Here is an 18,289-nt window from a genome sequence, read left to right on the forward strand (position 1 = left end):
GAATTGTTGCATGCAGTCGTAGGGGTCCAGGAAAAGAACAGATAATGACAATAAGAAATAATTTGCTGTAATGGTTCAGTAACATGTGCTTGGCTTGGCTGATGGCTTTTTTAGTAATGGAGATGTCAGCTCATCTTGTTTAGTGTTTGAATACATAGACAATAATTCTGGGTTAACCTGAGTTACCTCAAATTCCCTGAGTAAATCTTTGCTCTTGTCCTCTATGGACTGGTACAGTTTCAGGTTTTCTTTTATTCTTAGCCTGTGCTTTTCTGAAGATGATCTTTTTATTTGAGAATGGCCTGTAGGCAGATGGGATCCACCAAAGGCTTTTTAGTTGAAGAGGGACATGTGTGTTCTGTAACTGCTCAGTGGATGGAGCACAAGGTTGCAGGGGTCCCTTCCAGGTCTGTAAGGCTGGCAGCTGGCTGCTCTGCATTATGGTCCTTTCCTACTAGTGGTTTTAGCCTCATTAAAGTCCATTATAGCTTGAAGATATTTTTACTTTTCAGTGACTTTGTTCCAAGACCCTTTCTCACTCTATAGCAGTTGTAAAAAGTGGCTTTCAGCTTTCCATTAGAAGAACTGGATAGGAAGTGCCAAAGGCAAATACTAACTCAGACTTTTTCCCAGAGATGCAAAAATTGCATTAAAGATATGAAAACCCCACCCTAATACTGCTGAACTCATCTCTTGAAGCCTGGCAAATGAATATGGAACAATTAACCTTTGCTTTAATGAGAATGAAGCTTCCCAAAGTATGATCACAGCTGGAGTGCTGCTGTTAATGTGCACCTGGCTTGTTGCCTTCCTCCAGGGAAAGAAGGGATAGAAACAGAGCAGTGGAGTAGTTGAGCATTTTCTGCCTGGGAGGAATCCCTGCTGTGTTTTTCACTTAAAATGTATTTTACATGCTTTGGGGGGAGGCTTTCTCAGCACCCGAGCAGATTCCACCCTAGATGTTGTTGCTTTCTTAAGGGTAGGAGGGAGGTGGCTGTTCTCTATATGTCAGTCTAAATTAAAAATAATTAAAATAATCCTCTTCAGAGAGCCATCCTTCAGTCTGCTAACTGGGATTGTGCTCTTCCGTACTGAAATGTAGTAATAAGACTGTTTAAGGGCCAGGTTCTAGCCCAGGGGCTGACAGGGGTAGATTGACTCTGTTGCTGTGGGATGTTGCCCCAGGTACTGTTTGGATGGATTCTAGGTTTGTGATTTTTTGCTAGAATTTGTGGCTGACCAAAAGCAGAATAGATGCTGGAATATCAGAGGTAGCACTAGCAAGGAGATTATGAGGGAGCGGCACCTCAGCTGGCAGATGGGCAGGACTGCTGTGGTGGGCTGCTTAGGCTGGTGGAAGTACTCTGGGCTCCCCCGAGTGTGTGATTTTAATCATTTTCTCCTCTGTGTGCTGCAAAGTGTTCTTGCCTGCAGTGTGTTGCAGCCTCTGGCTACTGGCAAGTGACAGAAAATTCTCACGAATAAACTAATCGTGTCCTTTTTCCTTAGCATCCCCCTCGCATGCCCCCACCCCAACCCTGCTCCGCCAGCCTGAAGCTGCAGAAAACCTTGAACCACCTGAGTGAAACATCCTTTCCCCTAGAGAAAGGAAATGAATTGAGGAAAGTGAGAAAAGGAAAAGCGAGAATTGAAGCCAAAGCCCTTCTCCTTGGGCAGAGACAACTACTTGGTCTGTTGCTGACAGCTTGCTTTAAGCTATTTCCCTGCCCAGGACTGAAACCTTGCATGCCTTCGCAGCAGCAAGATGTTAAGAAGGAGGGATTTGTGCTCTTTATTTTCCTGGTTAACTGCTTGCTGGGGCCTCAGAGGTGCAATAGAGCCCCCGTATGGGCTTTGCAATCACCAGACTTACTACGTTCTTGCAAACCAGGCAGTAAAGAAAGAAAGAGCCTGTTCTGTAGCTCTACCAAGGTAGTACTTTCAGGCAAGGTGTTTTAGTATTTCATCACATACCTTCAGCTCTGCCCATAAGGAGACCAGCAATTGCTGTTGTGACTGGGGAGTGTAGCAGTACAGAAGAGCCTGTGTCCTTGTGCGGGAGCGTGGGAATGATGGATCTCTGTCCCTGGAGAGGTTTGACAGGCAGTGGGAAGTGCAGTTTTCCAGTTGTTTGCAGGATTCACGAGACAGGAAAACATCTAGGTCTCCTAGTCCAAGCTCTCTCCTCACCATACAAGATTGTGGCCCATGTGTGGTGTCAAATACAGTGTGACTGCTGTTGTGACAAGGAGCATTTGCTCCTGTGACTGCGAGGAAACTAGGAGGAAATATCTAGCCCAAAGCAACTGTTCTGCTGCCACATTAACCCTTTGAGGCTTTTTGTCCACACTCACACCCTCCTAACCATTCATTTGGGCTGATACATTGGCCAGTCCTTGTCTTCTGTGTGCGGCATTAAATAGGAGTTGTAAGTGGTGGAGCAAACTACTATTAACGTGCGCAGACTTTGTACTGGAGACAACAGCCTCAGGAGGAGATGCTGTAATTCTAGGCTTTCCTCTTACACCACATCCCTAGGACATCATTTTCTCACTGGTGCCTGGAAGATAAATGTGCACAATGTCTTGCATCAGCAGTGCTGTCAGACTCGTCCCTGTGCAATGCTGACTTGTGCTGCAGGGATGGGAACGCACAAACGTTGGTGGCTGGTTAAAAGAAAGGATAAAAATTCCTGTAACTTTGCATAGGGAGAACTGTCCTGTAATTCCTCCTCTCCTCACCTTAAGCCAGTTCTGGCATTCGCAGATAATCTAGCTAGTATCTGCGCAGATGAAACTGCTGATGGTCAGATGTCACCTGAATTATTTACAGACAAGCCTGACTACCCTACCGCTGGCTTGCTGAATGCTGTTGTGCCATCAGCTGGGACACAGCCCCATACGTGTTGGCGTGTGTTCCCTGTAGGCACACGCTCTTACCCCCTTGTAGTTACAGATCGTTATTTCACGTGATCTGTAATGGCTGGAGCCATGCCCCTGTGCTGCTGCAAAAAGCACCCTGTAAATCAAATCTCGTAAATAATCTGCCATCAATGCTTGGAAGAGTTAAATTGTGTGTGGTGGAAAACACAGCTTCTACTTCTCTCAGCCTGGGTGGAAGTAGGCTCCTTGTCTGGGTGGATGAGTGGAGAGGTGGGGTGGGAGGGAATGTTTTTCCCCCAAGGGAAGGGATGGCTGCTTCACTTTACATGCTGGATACAAGCTGCAGCTACAGCTCAAACTGGAGCAACCACCACTTGTCCAGTAAAGGTGAGCTCCGACTTCTTGTTAGCATCATCCCAAACCAGTGTGCAGTAAGCTTATGTGCTGCATGTTACAGCAGCTGAAGGTCCTCAGGGTAAAGAAAGTGTCCTGTGTCTGCCCTTGTCTTCCTGTCCTCTTCCTTTCCCTTGCCACAGGTGTCACAGCTGCCTGGGACACATCCGTGTGCTGTGCTGGAGCACTTGCTGCTCCCACCTCAAGCCTCTGGTCTGCCTCGCTGTCTTGTGGAAGTGATTTGGACAGCAACTGAGAAAACTTACATGAGTAAATTAGAATTTTAAGCAGCCAGCACAGCATCATCTCCGTGGTTCATCTCCTGGAAATATGCTTAGGCAGGTGTCTACAGCCATTGCTGACCCCTGAACCATGTGTGACGTGGTGGGGAACAGTCCCTCTTGGCCTGAATGACACTTGCAATTTCATTTTTCCTTTCTCCCTGAGCAGTAGCGGAGGGCATGGCAAGCAGTGCATTGCCCACAGGCCCGGGGTTCAGAACAGCTGTTAAGAGGTTGCTGAGAGCACGAAACTGCTGTGGGGCGAGCAGGGAGGAGGAAGGAGGAAAGAGCCAAAGGCAAGCTGGGGGGAGTCTGCCTTGCCGCAGCCAGACTGAGACATGGCCTGGTGCTGATTTGGTAAATTGTTTAAATGATGGATTAGCAGCTCTGATGAAAACAGTGTCTAGAAAGATTAGTATCGTCTCTTCAGCTCTGGGATGCTGGTCTGGATCCAGTTTGTCATTTTGATGAGAAAACCATAGTAAAATGTGATGCCAGTGATACTACAGTTAGCAGGGAAGGCATGTGGATGTCCTATGAGTGTTCGTTGCCTTTCTGACTCACCACTTAGGGCACAGACCTCTTAAATATTCCTGGCTTCATTTTGTTGTGAAAGTCAAGCCCAAGGCTGTTTCTTGAGACTGTTGGAGATCTTTTGCTGAGGAAAGGCCAGGTCAGGAAGATGGTCTTTAGTCAAAGGCATGAAGAAGGCATCGGAGCTCAGGCAGAGAAGGTCAGTCTGGAGCTGAACTTTCCAAGAGATCAGAGGCGTGTGGCTCTGAGGCTGTGTGAGTCCAGATGGAGGGGGTGAACCACCGTGAGCTTGTTTGAAGTTCATCATAAATGTTTTTACCCCAAGCAGGGAAACTTGGAACATTGATGTTGGTCAAAATGCCTTCCACACAAAAAAACCTGTATGTCATTATGTCAATATTGTTTCTGGTTTTTGGAGCTTCAAGAATTTTTAGCTGCTTTTTGGGTTTTTTGGGTTTGGCTGCCTTTCCCACCTCCCCCATCCCCAAAACCAACCATAACTAAAACCAGTAACACTTTTTTGGAAAATCCCATTCTCTTGGACATGAATAATCTCAGTGATACCTTTGGTAAGGTAATTATTAAAGGCTTATCAGAAGAGCTTTGGGAGTTCTGTTCGTTTTTGAATGAAACTTGCCAGCTATAAAAGCTGTGGGAAGTCTGAACTGCTGGGGTGTAGCTGAGCTCACTGACAGCCTTGTTAAGCCTGTGCTGTCTCATGCTTTGGTGAGGAGATGAGTTGCACTGTCCAGTTGCTTTGCTTAACTCCAGATTCTGGGCAAGCTGGAGGTGTGATTGTGGCTCTGACTGTGCCAGGCTGCGATGCAGACAGGTTTTCCACAGAGCAGCTCGTGACTCGGGGGGTGCTGATGCTAATGGCAGGGTGAGATGTTGATGGGATGGGATTCCTCGGGTCTCTAGCATGGTGATGGCAGTTGGTTAGTGCAGTAGGAACCATCCATGCTCGGTTGTCTTTCACACCTGGATTGTGGAGCATGGCATCAAAGCTAGGCATGGGCAGGAGGGGTGGCTATGAGCTACCTCGAGTGCAATTACCAACCTTCCTGGCTTTCACAAGATGCTTTTTATCCTCCTTCCAAGGTGATACCTCTGATTTATTGAAGGGTCTGATAGAAACAAATGCTTCTGTTTTGATGAGGCTGTTTTGTGTGCTGACGTGACCTGCCAGCTGGCTTTTTCCAAAACATTATTTATGTTAGCAGCATTAGTAGATTATCAGGGCTGAATAAATCTGCATGTCTGAGTCGGATGAATTTTCTAGGCTCATCATCCATAAGAGTTTCCGTGTACCTGCCAAAAGATGGGAAGCTCAATGGGAGGGTCAAGCACTGGAATGTGAGTGTGACAGCCTGATACTGGCTTCTGCGTGTGCTGCCAGCCCCATTGGGATGTGGGGAGCCCAGGCTGTTGGAGAGCAGATGTGTCCGTTATGTCTTGGGGAGAAGATAATGCTATGTGGCGAGGGTGTATTTTGTAGAAAAGATGGCAGAATAATTAATGCTTGAAAGAGAAAATAAAATGCATTGCTTTGGAAGCAGAGAATCACACTGATGTTTGGGGGAGTGTTAGGTGTGATCTGCGCTTGGCATCTTCACTGACGTATGGCTTTTGGGCAGGAATGTGACCTACTCTCTTACTGCATGTTTTTGTTATTGGCCTAATTAGATAACGTGTATATTAAGTCAGTAGGGCTAGTTGTTTTATCTCTTGTTTGGAAACAGCCTTCTCAAAATATGTAGTATCTATGGGGATGTAACCAAGTGATCCTGTTGGTGTGGATAGAGGAGCGTGGCCTTCCAGCATGCCCCGAAGTAGCATGGTAAGAGTCGTGCTGATGGAGAGAACTCATCAGGTTTTAAAGGTGTTTACATGAGGCTCTGTGGGGTCAGGATCATGTGGTGTGGTAAAGGATAAGTGGCTCAATATCGGTAATTAAAATGCAATAAAAATAAAATCGAGAGAGCTTACCAGCTATGAGTGATGTTAAGATGAACTACAGCTATATAGAGTTCAACTTGCAGCTAAAGAAACATATTAGAATGACATTGAATCACTGTATTAACATTAAGAGACTAAATCTGTGTAAACTTGAATAAATTGAAAAGAGGGATGCTGTTTGACTGTGAGTGATAGGTAAAGAATTTCACTTTCACTGTTCAAATCTGTAACTTGCCAAGTACCCAATAATGAAATTGGATCATCTTTTTACACCTGGATGCAGTATAGGACCAGAAAGCTTTCTTGTGATACTTTTTGCTGTGGGCAAATGTTTTTTCCATTTTCTAGAGCAAAGAGAAAACATCACCAAAGTTTTTTCCATAAACAGTACTTTGAATCCCTAGAGAGAAATGACAAAGCTATGTACTGCAGTGCAGGCTCCCAGGACTTGAGGTAGGACCCAGACTTCAGAGCTGTGCTCTTTAGTCCATTCAGGTGTGCTATTTTTCGGCTGGGCAAACCCATTCTCCCTTGCATAAGCAATTTGCAGAATTTTTAGGGATTCAGAGTTGGTAAATCTGTAACATTCCTACCTCCAGAATACACAAAACTGGAGATTTCTGCATTCAACCACTGTTTTCTATAGGGGAATTTTAGTTTGTTGATACCCATTTATGTAAAATTTAATATGAAGAACATGAATAACGGCAAATCATTCAAGGTAGAGCTACACGTTTAATTTTAAGCTTATTTTTTAAGCTTTCTTCCTTGAACCTAGGCTTTACCAGAGATGGGCTGAAAAAGGTTTAAATCATACATTGATTTACTTGAACTATGAACCTTTAGAACCATCCTCCTCCTTTTCCATCCTTTTTTTTCTCCCCTCAACACAAGTTTCTAAGCAGGAGTTTCTAGTGCAGAGCCAGCTGCTGCTCAGTGAAATGTGCTCTCATAGCAGTGATCAAAACATAGCTTTGTAAATTCCTGACTTACACTCTCCCGGAGTCTGCTCAGCATGGGGAAAGCTTTAAGTTTACATATGGGAGAAAAAGGTGCAATTGATTCTTAGTTCTCTTGGGCAGGCATGGAAAATCTGTGCCTGGCAGTGGGATGAGACCCTTTCCCATGCAGCGTGCTGGCACTGTGATTGATGTGGGGTGTGTAGGTAGAAGCACAGGGGTTTTTCCCTGTACAAAATGTGTCTATTTTGAGAGTTTGCTGGGAGGGCTGTTTGCTGTGTCCTAGCAGACCCTGCATGAGGACAAGCTGAGGAGTCATGAGTGCCTTCCTGGCTCAGCTTTCCCTTTGTCCTGTCTCAGTGTTGCTCAGAAGTAGTGCTGGCTGAAAGAGCACAGGATGGAAACCCCATTAGTGAAGGCCTTGCTCAGGTATAAACTGCACTTAGAGGGCTTAATAAACTCCTTCGTGGCCTTACAGGTGACTTGGTGGCAGGTCCAAAGGTGGGAGTTTGTCAACTTGCTTGTAGCTGCTGGAGTGGCACCTGTCGTGCTAGGAGAACTGGGTATGAACATTCTCTGTTCTGGTTTCATTACATCTGAAACAGAAAATACTGATGTCTTCTCCCCCTCCCCAACTGTCCTACTGTGGCAGTGCCGGTGCTGCCATCTCTAGCTGTCGGCATCTTCTCTCCAACAGGTTGGTGGGACAAAGACAGGAGTTGTGCGCTACGTGGGGGAGACTGATTTTGCCAAAGGAGAGTGGTGTGGTGTGGAGCTGGATGAACCTCTGGGGAAGAACGACGGAGCGGTTGCTGGTACAAGGTACTGTGCACTCTCAAACCCAACTTGGGGGGCATGTAGGGTACTGCACCCCTCCTAGGGGGGTTGGGGGCCAAGTGCCATTTGGGTCTGGGAGGAGGAGTTAGGGCTGTGTTTGGCTGGACATTGTGGGTTGGGAGGGAGAGTCCAGTTAGGAGTCTTTTAGGCTTTGCAGGGAGATCAATAGAAACCTCATCACTGGAGCATTTTAAAGCAGGATCAGATGACTGAAGAAGTAACCTGAGTGGCTTCAGGAAACAGGAGAAAGTAGGCCGTGAAGGTAACTTGTAATAGGATTTAGTTTTTGCTAGAAATTGATTCTGTGATTGTATTAGCTCTGATTTGTCACGCATTCTGTTCATAAACTTTCTTCTTGTGCTGTATCTATAATTCACCCTGTCAGAGCTATAGAAGATAAAGATGAGGCTCTCTTTCTTCCTCAGCTTAATGTTATTTATTCTGTTCTTAATGGGAGCAAATTTCCAAAGATCTGAGAGAACAATTGTTGGTCACTGTCTGTCCTTGTACTAATTGTGTCATGTGACAGCTGTCTGCTGGTGGATCTTACCCACCTCTGACTCCATGGGCAACTTCACTATTTTCTTTTCTCCTCCAAAAAGGAAAAAAAAAAGCCCTTGTTCGTATCTATAAAACTAGGTAGAGATGTCTTGCTTGCAGGCTTGCTGGGAAGCTGTTTCTGCCCACGTGGAAGTTAGTAAGGGAATGACCCACAGCCTCACATCTTGACCCTGAGGGGATGTTCAAATCAGAGTTACACAGCAGCATGCTGACCCTGCTTCAAATACAGGTGGAACTGATTTTTTTGTCCTTCACAAGTTCCTTTAGTGGAAAATCCTGTTGATTTCTTGGAGCTTCTTAAGGGAATCTTTCATTAGAGATGGGATTTAACTTTGAAATGGAGGAGCTGAGAGTTTCCCCCTTGTTAGATCTCAGGTTTTGTAATGAAGATTTCTTACGTTGGGTCGCCCTTGTTCTGTCCAGCAGCCACGTGTGTTCATTTAAAATGAGAGAAATGCTGCCTTACTCAATGTCAGGACAGGAAAGCAGTGAATGGTTGGCAGCAGACGGCTGAGTTCCAGCCTGTTCTCAAAAGACAGGAACCAGGATGGTAAAGAATAAGTCATGGAGAGGATCCAAGTCCCTACTTTCTTGATCATGAACTACAAACTATCTCTAAGCTTAATCTTCAGGGTGCTCAGATGATTTATTGTCTCTGTGCCTGTGGAAGGCAGATATGAGTGTAAAGGTGTTCTCTCTGCCTCTCCTCCTCACACCTCTGTTGCTGTGTTCTGAAAATCCAGCTTTTGGAAGTCATCTGTCTCCTGAAACTGCTACATCTTGACTGAGGTTGTTATGGTATGTAAGGGCTTCTCCTGTGTTTCATACTTTATCAAGAGCAGGAAAAATTGAGCTCCACAGCAGGGATGGAGGGGCAAGAGTGACTTAAGAGGTTTGGATTAAACAGAGGACATTGAGGGAAGTCTGTAGGCCATCCCTGCCCCTTGCATGCAGGCTGATTTTTGCAGATCTTCCAGCAGTAATGGATACTAGCTGACACAGCAGTGGTACACATGGACTCTCCAGCTGAAGGGTGGTCTGTCTACCAAGGATCTGACTGACCTGTCCCTGTTCATCCTCTTGAGCTTTCATCCAACTTTCTGATTTTCTTAGGGCATGTGCTGATTTCAACAACAGTGTTTTGGAGGAGAAGCCAGTGTAGTAAAACCAACTCCTGTGGTGCATGCAGGTACCATCAGACAGCCTTCCTTATGTTTACTGTGGCCACACAGGATTCCTGATAAAGCCCTGAACTTGTCCTGCCAGACTCAGTTTGGGCAGAGATGTCCAGGATGCTGGAGTCTTCTGCTTTTGGTGGTTGTTGCCATCTAGTGAGCATCCTTGGCCTGAACGCACCAGACCACTGCTTGGTGCCACGGTAAGTCTGCTGCAAAAGGGAGCTGAGTCCAAAGGGCTGAGTCAGGGCAGGAGAGGCAACAAGTGGCCAAAGGATATTGTCACCATCTTTGCTGCCATGGGCATCTCCAGTTGAGTTGGTGGTGAATTGGCTGAGATGTGTGGAGGGTCACTCTGATTTTCCTGTGGGTTCAGGAAGGGACTCCAGATCTGGATGTTTGTCAAGGGAAGGTTGCAGGGTCAGGGTTTCCTGGGCAGCTTGTGGCGCGCTGGGGAGGGCTGCCCTGCAGGCTGTGATTTGATAGCTGTGCCCGAGGACAGGGTTTCACTGGGTGAGCCCCCTCCGTGCATAGGAATGGTACTGCTGAGGCACTGGTTTGCTGCATCTGCTTTGCTGTCTGCACGCTGCTGTGGTTTTTTGGTTTCTTACCCAGAAAATGAAGCAAATTCCACTTATCTCTAATATGTTGTCCTTTACCTGCTCATTTTGCTGTTCTTCCTTCTCTACCTCTGCTCCTACAGCTGTCTTTGCCCGCTAAACTCCTCATACGTTTGCTTTTGTCTGAAACATGTCAGACATTAATTTTGTCCATCGTGGGTTTTTTGAGTGTTTTATTTCAAGATTTCCTGTGCTGTTTCCCACCTGCAGTTTGCATTGCCCTCACAACACCCCTTTTCTTCCGTTTCTTTTCTGTAATGTGAGTATAGAGCTCCTTAGCACTCAGTGAGGGCACCCCTTGGTTTTCAAGCAGATTTTTTTTTTTTTATCCCTGCCAAGTGTTCTGGACTCAATTCCTGCTTCTGAACTATAAAAGTTAATGGCAACCACTTTCAGTCTGAACTAAAAGAAAACGATCAGGCATAGTGATGCAAGTTTAGACTTGCTGAAAGCTGTCAGGGGGCTTTTCAGGGCATTAGCCTTTAGCACTGTTGTGTGGTCACAAGTACCAGTCCATGCTTAGATCAGGTGGAGCTGTGGAAGGGGCTGTGCCATGCTGCTGGTCCACCTGTGCCTACTGCCATTTGAAACTATGAGCAGGGCTTTGGCTGGTTTGCGGGAGGTCAGACTGGTTTATTTTGGGTGTGGTGTGGGTGGTTTTTTTTCCCTCCCTTTGAGTCCCTGTTCTGCAGTGAGGTCAGCCTGCGGTATGGCTTCTTTTCCAAACCCAAGGGCCTTGGTTGGCAGCAAGCAGAGGGGACCAAGAGATTTTGGGTTGTAGAGGTTTTTTTAAAATATTGTTATAGAAGAAAATTGGGCTTGAGCAGATGTTTGAAAATGAATCACTTTCTCATCTGGCAGGAGATCAGGCTGTTCTGTGGCCTCCCAAGCACACAGAGGTCTGCTTGTGACAGTGTCTTGTGGCTGCCAGCACTTGAAATAAAAGGGACTTGGGGAAGCAGCTGCTGACGTCTGGAGAGAGAGGACTTGGGCTAGGAAAGCTGGATTTGTGTCATTTATTCATTCAGACCTGGTTTTTGTGTTACTATAGGACATACTATATGAAGCCTGTGAGAAAGAACTCTTAAAGGAGCTAGTTTTGTGTTGGCTGCACCCTTGAAACAAGGGGATGCAATGCCTGGAGATGATCTGGTTTTACTTGCTGCAGGGCAACTGGCCAGCAACAGATAAACCCTGGCTTGAGTTGGTTGGCCCAAGCTCTGAAGGGGTTTCCAAGGTTGGACACTGTGGGTTTTGACTCATTTGTATTCTGAAAGAGGGCTCTAGAGAGACATAATCATTGAGCTCACTGCAGTTGTGGAAGAGAGCTTGCACTGTAATTATCTGATCCTCCCTTTTTTATGCTTGCTTCTTTCTAAGTTTGTGTGGGAACCAGGTTCTCTTTGCCACCCAAAGGAGATGGCACACGCTGGAGTTTGCTGTAATGGTATTTTTAGCTTCAAAGATTAGAGCTGACATTTTCCCCTTCTGTTTAGGGAGGGAAGATTTTTACCCAGTAGAACATTTGTACAGAACTGTGTGGTTCAGATCTTTATTTGACACGCTTTACTACGTGACTTTCTTGCAAAGCAGGGTAGAGAACACACATGGTTCTGGGAAGGTTGGTTTTATGGGAAGCTTGGTTTGTAAGGAAGGAGTGTGTGTGCTCCTGCTGCGTTTATGTACTGGGATCTTTGTGCTGTCCAGGCTACCAGAAGGGTCTTTTCCTGGCATCTCATCAAAGTGCACAGCAACTAGCGTGTGGCAATTATCTCGAGTTTCCCTACTTAAGCACCACAAGTGAAAACATGGAGAGTGCCACTGCTCTGAGTGGCAGGAAAGGAGAATAATCCAACTGCTTCCACACAGGAAGCAATGTCACAACACAGCACCAGCAGATGAGCTGAGGGGCTGGTGTTACATATTGCTTAGCAATGCCATTCTACAAGACTTGGGTAAGGCAGATGCTCTACCCCTTCTGACTTGGTGCATCTCCTCTATTACAGGTATTTTCAGTGCCCTCCCAAGTTTGGTCTCTTTGCTCCCATCCACAAGGTGATCCGGATTGGGTTCCCATCAACCAGCCCCGCCAAGGCAAAGAAGAGCAAACGAATGGCCATGGGAGTGTCTGCCTTAACCCACAGCCCCAGCAGCTCCTCCATCAGCTCTGTCAGCTCAGTGGCATCATCTGTAGGGGGCAGGCCCAGCCGTAGTGGGCTGGTAAGTGGCTCTTTTTACAGACCATGGAGCACTGCTTGTGTGACCTGGGAGGGTTGGGGTTTGGTTTCAGTAGCTGCACTGGGGCAACTACTCCTTCACCATCAATGAGATAAGGGGAGTGGGGTGTGAGATACTGTTATCCACCTTATAAATCTGATTCCCTCCATGGACACAAGAGTAGTAACAGACACAGAACAATTGTGACCATTAAAGAGCTTGAACTGCTATTTGCTATGGGACAAATCTCAGATTCACTGTCAAGAGCAGGTATTTCATAAGATCTTTGCAGAAAAATGCCATTGCTTCTTGTCCCATGTGGTTGTGTAGCAGTGTGCTGCTATATTGAACCGTGATGCAAAAGATCGTACAATGGCTGTGTCTGTCTGCAGAGGGGTGACACTGTCCTGCATCACATGCCTTGTGCTTTGGCAGATACTCAAGAACGCAGATGCCAGAGCAGGCAGCAATATTATTAAATGCTCTGACTGCTGTAGTGTGTGCTGCATAGCACCTGCAGTCGTCTTAGCTGGGACAAGGGTGCAGTATCTTGCTGGGAATGGATCCAAGTAGCTCATACCAGTCTCCAGTTGATATCTGTCCTCCTAGCTGAGCTTACTGTTTGGGACTGCATCAGTGCAGGTCTTCAATGAAACATATTTAAGAAAGCAGTTTCTGACCCAGTTCCCACCTCACATCCTGTCCTTTGGGAAACAGTCCTTTCGTTGCAGTGTATAAGAGCTGTTGAGCTTGTGAGCAGTGTCCTCATGTTTTACAGGCTTAACCCCACCCACAGGGTCCAGAGCTGGAACTGCAGCTCTGTACAGACTAATGAAAGATCAGTAGGTGAGCTGCATTCCAGGTTTAAGAAGGGTCTTCCAGCTGTCCTAGACTGGGAAGGACATAGTTTCACCCTTGTCTCTTTTTAATTCTTTTTCTAGCTGACAGAGACCTCTTCTCGGTATGCCCGAAAAATCTCTGGCACCACAGCTCTTCAGGAGGCACTGAAGGAGAAGCAGCAGCACATAGAACAGCTGCTGGCAGAGCGTGACCTGGAACGGGCTGAAGTTGCCAAAGCCACCAGCCACATCTGTGAGGTGGAGAAAGAGATTGCCATCATGAAGGCCCAACATGAGCAGGTAGGAGGTGATGTGGCTTTATCACTAGCCACTATCTGAAAGTTTCACATCGTAACGGTACCCCTGATGTAAAACCTGGGGTCTGAATTTCTGCTTTTTATGTGGAGACAGCTTCCTATGTGGGGTGTAAAGCTGAGGCTCTTTCTCTGCTCCTGCTGATGTCACATGTGTTCCCTCTCCCTCAGACCAGGAGCAGAAAAAGGGCTGTGCCAGGGAAGAAACAGTTTGTGTCTGCTGGATCAATACATTTTGAATGCTGAAATGCAAGTGAAGGGCAAACTTATTCCCTTTAGCCTCTCAGTCTGGCCTTGGCTGTGACTGCATTGTGGTGGGGGTGGTTTTTTTGGATGCTATCAGACACTGCTGAGAACATCAGCTCAGTTCATGTCACTGCTTTCCTGCCAGGGAGGATGGTTTTATCACACTAATAAAGTCAAGAGATATGTTAAGAAAACAAGCTGTGATCATATTACCTTTTTTTTGCACAACCATTTGTACTAGTGGTATTTTATGCACTTGAATGGTTTGAGAGCAGTTGTGTTTGTGCTATTCATCAGTGTGTGACTCGACAGTGACTGCTGTTGCCCTAAACTCCTTGCTTATGTTTGTAAACCCCAGTCAGCTACTAGGGAGCAGGAACCACACTGTATATATTTGTGTGGTGGGCCACACCTGCCTGTCAAAAATGCAGGAGAAAATGCCAAATCAACTGCAAGTTCACATCTTCCTTTTGTGTAATATTTTCCAGTAATTACCTGTAACAGATGACTTAACACAAGTCTGAAATGTCTGTCTTGCTTCATAACCAGGGCTGAATCGCACCTGGTAACCTCAGACCAGATTTTCACAACTGCTTAGGCTTCAAGTTCTTAACTCTGAATCAGTTACGTTCTTCAAAGGGTTCAAGTCAGAGAGGCCCTGAAGTATGGGTCAAATGTACAGCTGCTGGAGATTGAGCTATTTTTTATCTTGATACCTACATGCTGGGCTCTTAGAATAATCTACATTCATACCATAGAATCATCTGAAACAGATGATCAGAACCTTCTGTTCCCTTGTTCTGATCTTTCTTTAAACTCCATGCTTCAAACATTCCTAACTTTTGCAATTTGGGCTCCTTTTTGCTGCAGTATGTCACAGAGGCAGAAGGAAACCTCCAGCGAGCACGAGCGCTGGTGGATGGGATGCAGAAGGAGAAGATTGAGCTGTTGAACCAGTTGGAAGAGGAGAAGAGGTAAAGCAGGAGTGGGGGGGTATGGAGGAGATCTAGTCATGGGGGAGCTGAGGCCCTTACCTGAGAACATCCTTCATTGGATCTAAGGAGAAGGAAGTGACAGGGAAAGTAATCTTGGGTTCCTGACACAAAGCAGGGAGAAGCAGAATTGTTTGCCTGAAGGATCAAAGGGCTCCAATAACATCAGTTATGCTGAGATTTGATACCCTGACCAAAATCAGCTGTGTCACTATGTAAAATGGAATTACTCAGTAAAGGTGGGATTAACTCACGGCAAGGGTACGCACAGTAACCAAGCCTTGCCTTCAGATGTGCTTGGCTAAGGCTACAGTATACAATAACAACACTGAATAATGAACAGAATTGTGCAGGTTGGGCCATCTCAGACCCCTAACCTTTCTGTACAACCTGGCTTTGCTAAAGACTCTTCATTTCCCCTTTTTTTGCCATGTGCTGATCTTAAGGACATTCCTTCTGAGGCAGGGAAGTCAAACTGGAGTACAGCCTTACTGTAGTGTGATTCATCATCTCCTCACATCCCAGAGACCCCATCCACATATATATGATGCATACATTTCCACTCTGGATGAGAGTGAGGATCTTGTCATTCTTGGAGTCCGATTGCTCCATATATATAATTTAAGTCTTCAGTGGGAAGAGAAAGACATTTCTGAGTATTAAGTAACTGAAAACAGTGCTGATTTCAGTTGAGTGATGCCCCTCCTGAGGGTGAATTTAAGTCTCCCCATTCTTCTGGTAGGCAGCTCACTTTCCCAGCTCCAGGAGGCCCTTTAACCCAAGACAGAAAGTTTTTTCCTAAATATCAACAGATGCCTCCTCTAATTAGAGGAGGTTTAGACAAGGAAGCTTGTTTATGAAGATAGATATGTACACTCACAGCTATTCTTATCTGCAGCAGCACTGGAGTCCTTACATCTGGCTACCAGCTCAACATCCTCATTATTGCCCTTTTAAAATCAATAGAGAGAAAAAAGAGGACAGAGTTAAGCAGAGAATTGAATTATTTTTTATCATTACTGGATTTTTCTCTTCAGACTTTGCAAAAGAGTCCTAGGCACGTCTGTGCTTGTGCATGTGGTTTTTATGTGCTCTTCTGAATGACTGGCCTATACAGTCTCAAAGATTGTTCTGGCAGGGTAGATCACCATTTCCACGTTGTGGAAACACAGAGTTTTGCCCACACTCTGTCAAGAGGTAGAGGCTCCAATTCCCATGGAATATTTTGTATGGACCCTGTGCATTTGCACAGGAATTGCCTGGTGCTCTGCTGCAGGATAACAGTCTAAGAAATCCAGTTGAACTGGGTTGTGGCTTTCATGTTTCAGGATCCCAGTGTTAGTGAAGAGCAGCTGTGCTTGCTGGGAGGTGGGGCAGTAGAAATAGCATGTCTGTGAGCATGTACCTTGCATGAAGGCAAATGTTTGCTATGTGGAAAGCTTGCTTATTAGCTCTCTTGCTCCATTTGTCTTGCTGTTTATCTGCTGCTGAGCTGTTTGTACACAAAGCTTGTTTGTATCCTTCTCCTCTGACTCCGGTTGTGCAGGGGAGGCCCATGAGCAATGGCTGCTTAAAAATGAGATGCTGATCTGGGTGTTGCTGATTGCTATTTGTGTCTTTTGCCCTCCTCAGGAAAGTGGAGGACTTGCAGTTCCGTGTGGAGGAAGAATCCATCACAAAGGGGGATCTGGAGGTAATTCCTGACACCCTTATTAAAATATGGGCTTAAAACCTGAAATCGTATGTGGGGCTTCACCTGAGTAATTTCTGTCCCCTTTTACTCAACTCTGAACAGTAAATTATCTCTCTTGGTGGGTTTGGACCTCCTGTGAACACCATGGCATAAACTGTAAAGATTGTTCTTTGGTATGTTGCCCAATGACAAATAATGCTGGGAGCTGCCTAGAATTATTCACATGCAGCCAGCCTGGCTTTAAACATTGCCATGAATTGCCAAGCAGTGTTAAAATCTGACTGTATCTGAACATTTCAATGTATGTTTTTCCACTGTAGAAACTGACTGCTCAGTCACTGTCCCTGCAGTGTCCTGTTGTTGGCAGCTAATTGGCACACACGGTCTCCCAGTTAGGTGCTATTCTATTCCAGCTGAAATGCCATTTGATGTGCGGAGAGTCCTCCTGTGGAGTCCTCTACCCCACGTGCGTGCGTGGGGCTTGACACGAGGACATCCTTTCATTTGGAAGGGCTGTTGCTCAGAGAGATGCTGTTGCAGTGAATATTGTGCACACTGGAGTCTGCCTTTGTGTAGGAGGCTTTACTGGGGTGGGGGGGAAGGACAAGAGAATATTGCCGTGAAAGCAAGGCTCTGCTCTGTGTATATTGGGACTTACCCTTAACTTTACCTAAAGACCTAGGTTAGAAACAGCCAGAAACATCAAGGGAGCTGCTCCTGTCACTCATATCAATAAAAGCCCAGGAAAATGGGAAAACTAAGCAATGGAGTGTGATGCTGTGGCTTTGACCCTCTTGGCATAAGCCTCTACTCTTTGTCCAGAAGCTGAAGCAGAATGATGTGTCTGACAGGGTATAAACCAGTGATGCACTGATAGCAGGCCTTTGCTATAGGACAGCAAATGCTGTTTCTGCCTGCTGTGTGGGTGCAAAATCTGGTTTCTGTTGATTCCTGAACTTAGATGGCAGGTTTTCCCAGTGCTTGAGAGAAGGGCAATTGATCCATCGCTCCTTTTGAGAGCAGTGAATTACCTCTGTGTGAGCTTCAAGTGTTTAAGCCTGGCTGTGGAGTAATGGCAATGGGACCAGGGTTAGCTACCAGTTATATTTAGTCTTTACTTTTTAAAAAAAAAAAGCCAACCACATCTTAGCAAGATGGTCACCTGCTATGACTTAAGTGCTTCTGTAGCTGCAGGCCCCAAACTGAGAATAGATCTGATTTTTCATTGTGCTGGGAAGGAGTTGTTTTGCAGATGTGGCCAAGCTTTGTGCAGGCAGACAGGGTCCTGTCCCCACTTCCCTGTCCATCTGTACAGAAGAGCAAGTAACTTCTTAGGGAAGAGCCATGCAGCAGCTTGGTATGCTGCGATCAGAGAACTGGGATGTTTTCCCTGTGGGTCCAACACTAGTGACGGCACAGACACTGTTGGAGGGCTTTGCTGTGGTCAGTAATAGTAATTTAAGGCTAACAGCAAAAAGCAAGTCTAAAATTCCGATCTGAACTTCCTCAAAGTGCAGGAAAATACTGGATTTGAGGCTCTGAGTCAAACTGGCTAAGCAAGCCAATTTGCACAAAATAAGAAATAACACAGGATTGATGTGAATCTGAGGTGAAGCTGTACTTAAGGACTGTAAAACAGTTGATCTAACTTTCTTCCCTGATTACATTTCTTCTATTTTCATGTGTTTTTCCAGACTTGGAAAATAGCAGGAGCAGTAGATACTAAGCAAGATTGGCAGGGAACAGGAGTGTCGACATCAGGAGTCTTGAGTTTCTTTGAGAGAATC

At 45.8% G+C, this 18,289-nt stretch overlaps 1 protein-coding gene across 1 annotated transcript in view; it reads left to right on the forward strand.

The window, feature by feature from the left end:
• Positions 1–16,502, forward strand: part of LOC104507416 (CAP-Gly domain-containing linker protein 2-like) — a gene marked incomplete at both ends in the record, with an annotated part of 18,730 nt that extends 2,228 nt beyond the window's left edge. Inside the window, 5 exons of the mRNA XM_010148683.1 lie at positions 7,706–7,830; positions 12,208–12,421; positions 13,360–13,557; positions 14,688–14,791; positions 16,442–16,502. Coding sequence (XP_010146985.1) covers positions 7,706–7,830; positions 12,208–12,421; positions 13,360–13,557; positions 14,688–14,791; positions 16,442–16,502 — 702 coding nt within the window. The remainder of the gene's footprint in view (positions 1–7,705; positions 7,831–12,207; positions 12,422–13,359; positions 13,558–14,687; positions 14,792–16,441) is intronic.
• Positions 16,503–18,289: the final 1,787 nt, after the last annotated feature.

Source organism: Eurypyga helias, unplaced genomic scaffold (genome assembly GCF_000690775.1).
Source record: "Eurypyga helias isolate BGI_N326 unplaced genomic scaffold, ASM69077v1 scaffold35333, whole genome shotgun sequence".
Lineage (NCBI taxonomy): Eukaryota > Metazoa > Chordata > Aves > Eurypygiformes > Eurypygidae > Eurypyga > Eurypyga helias.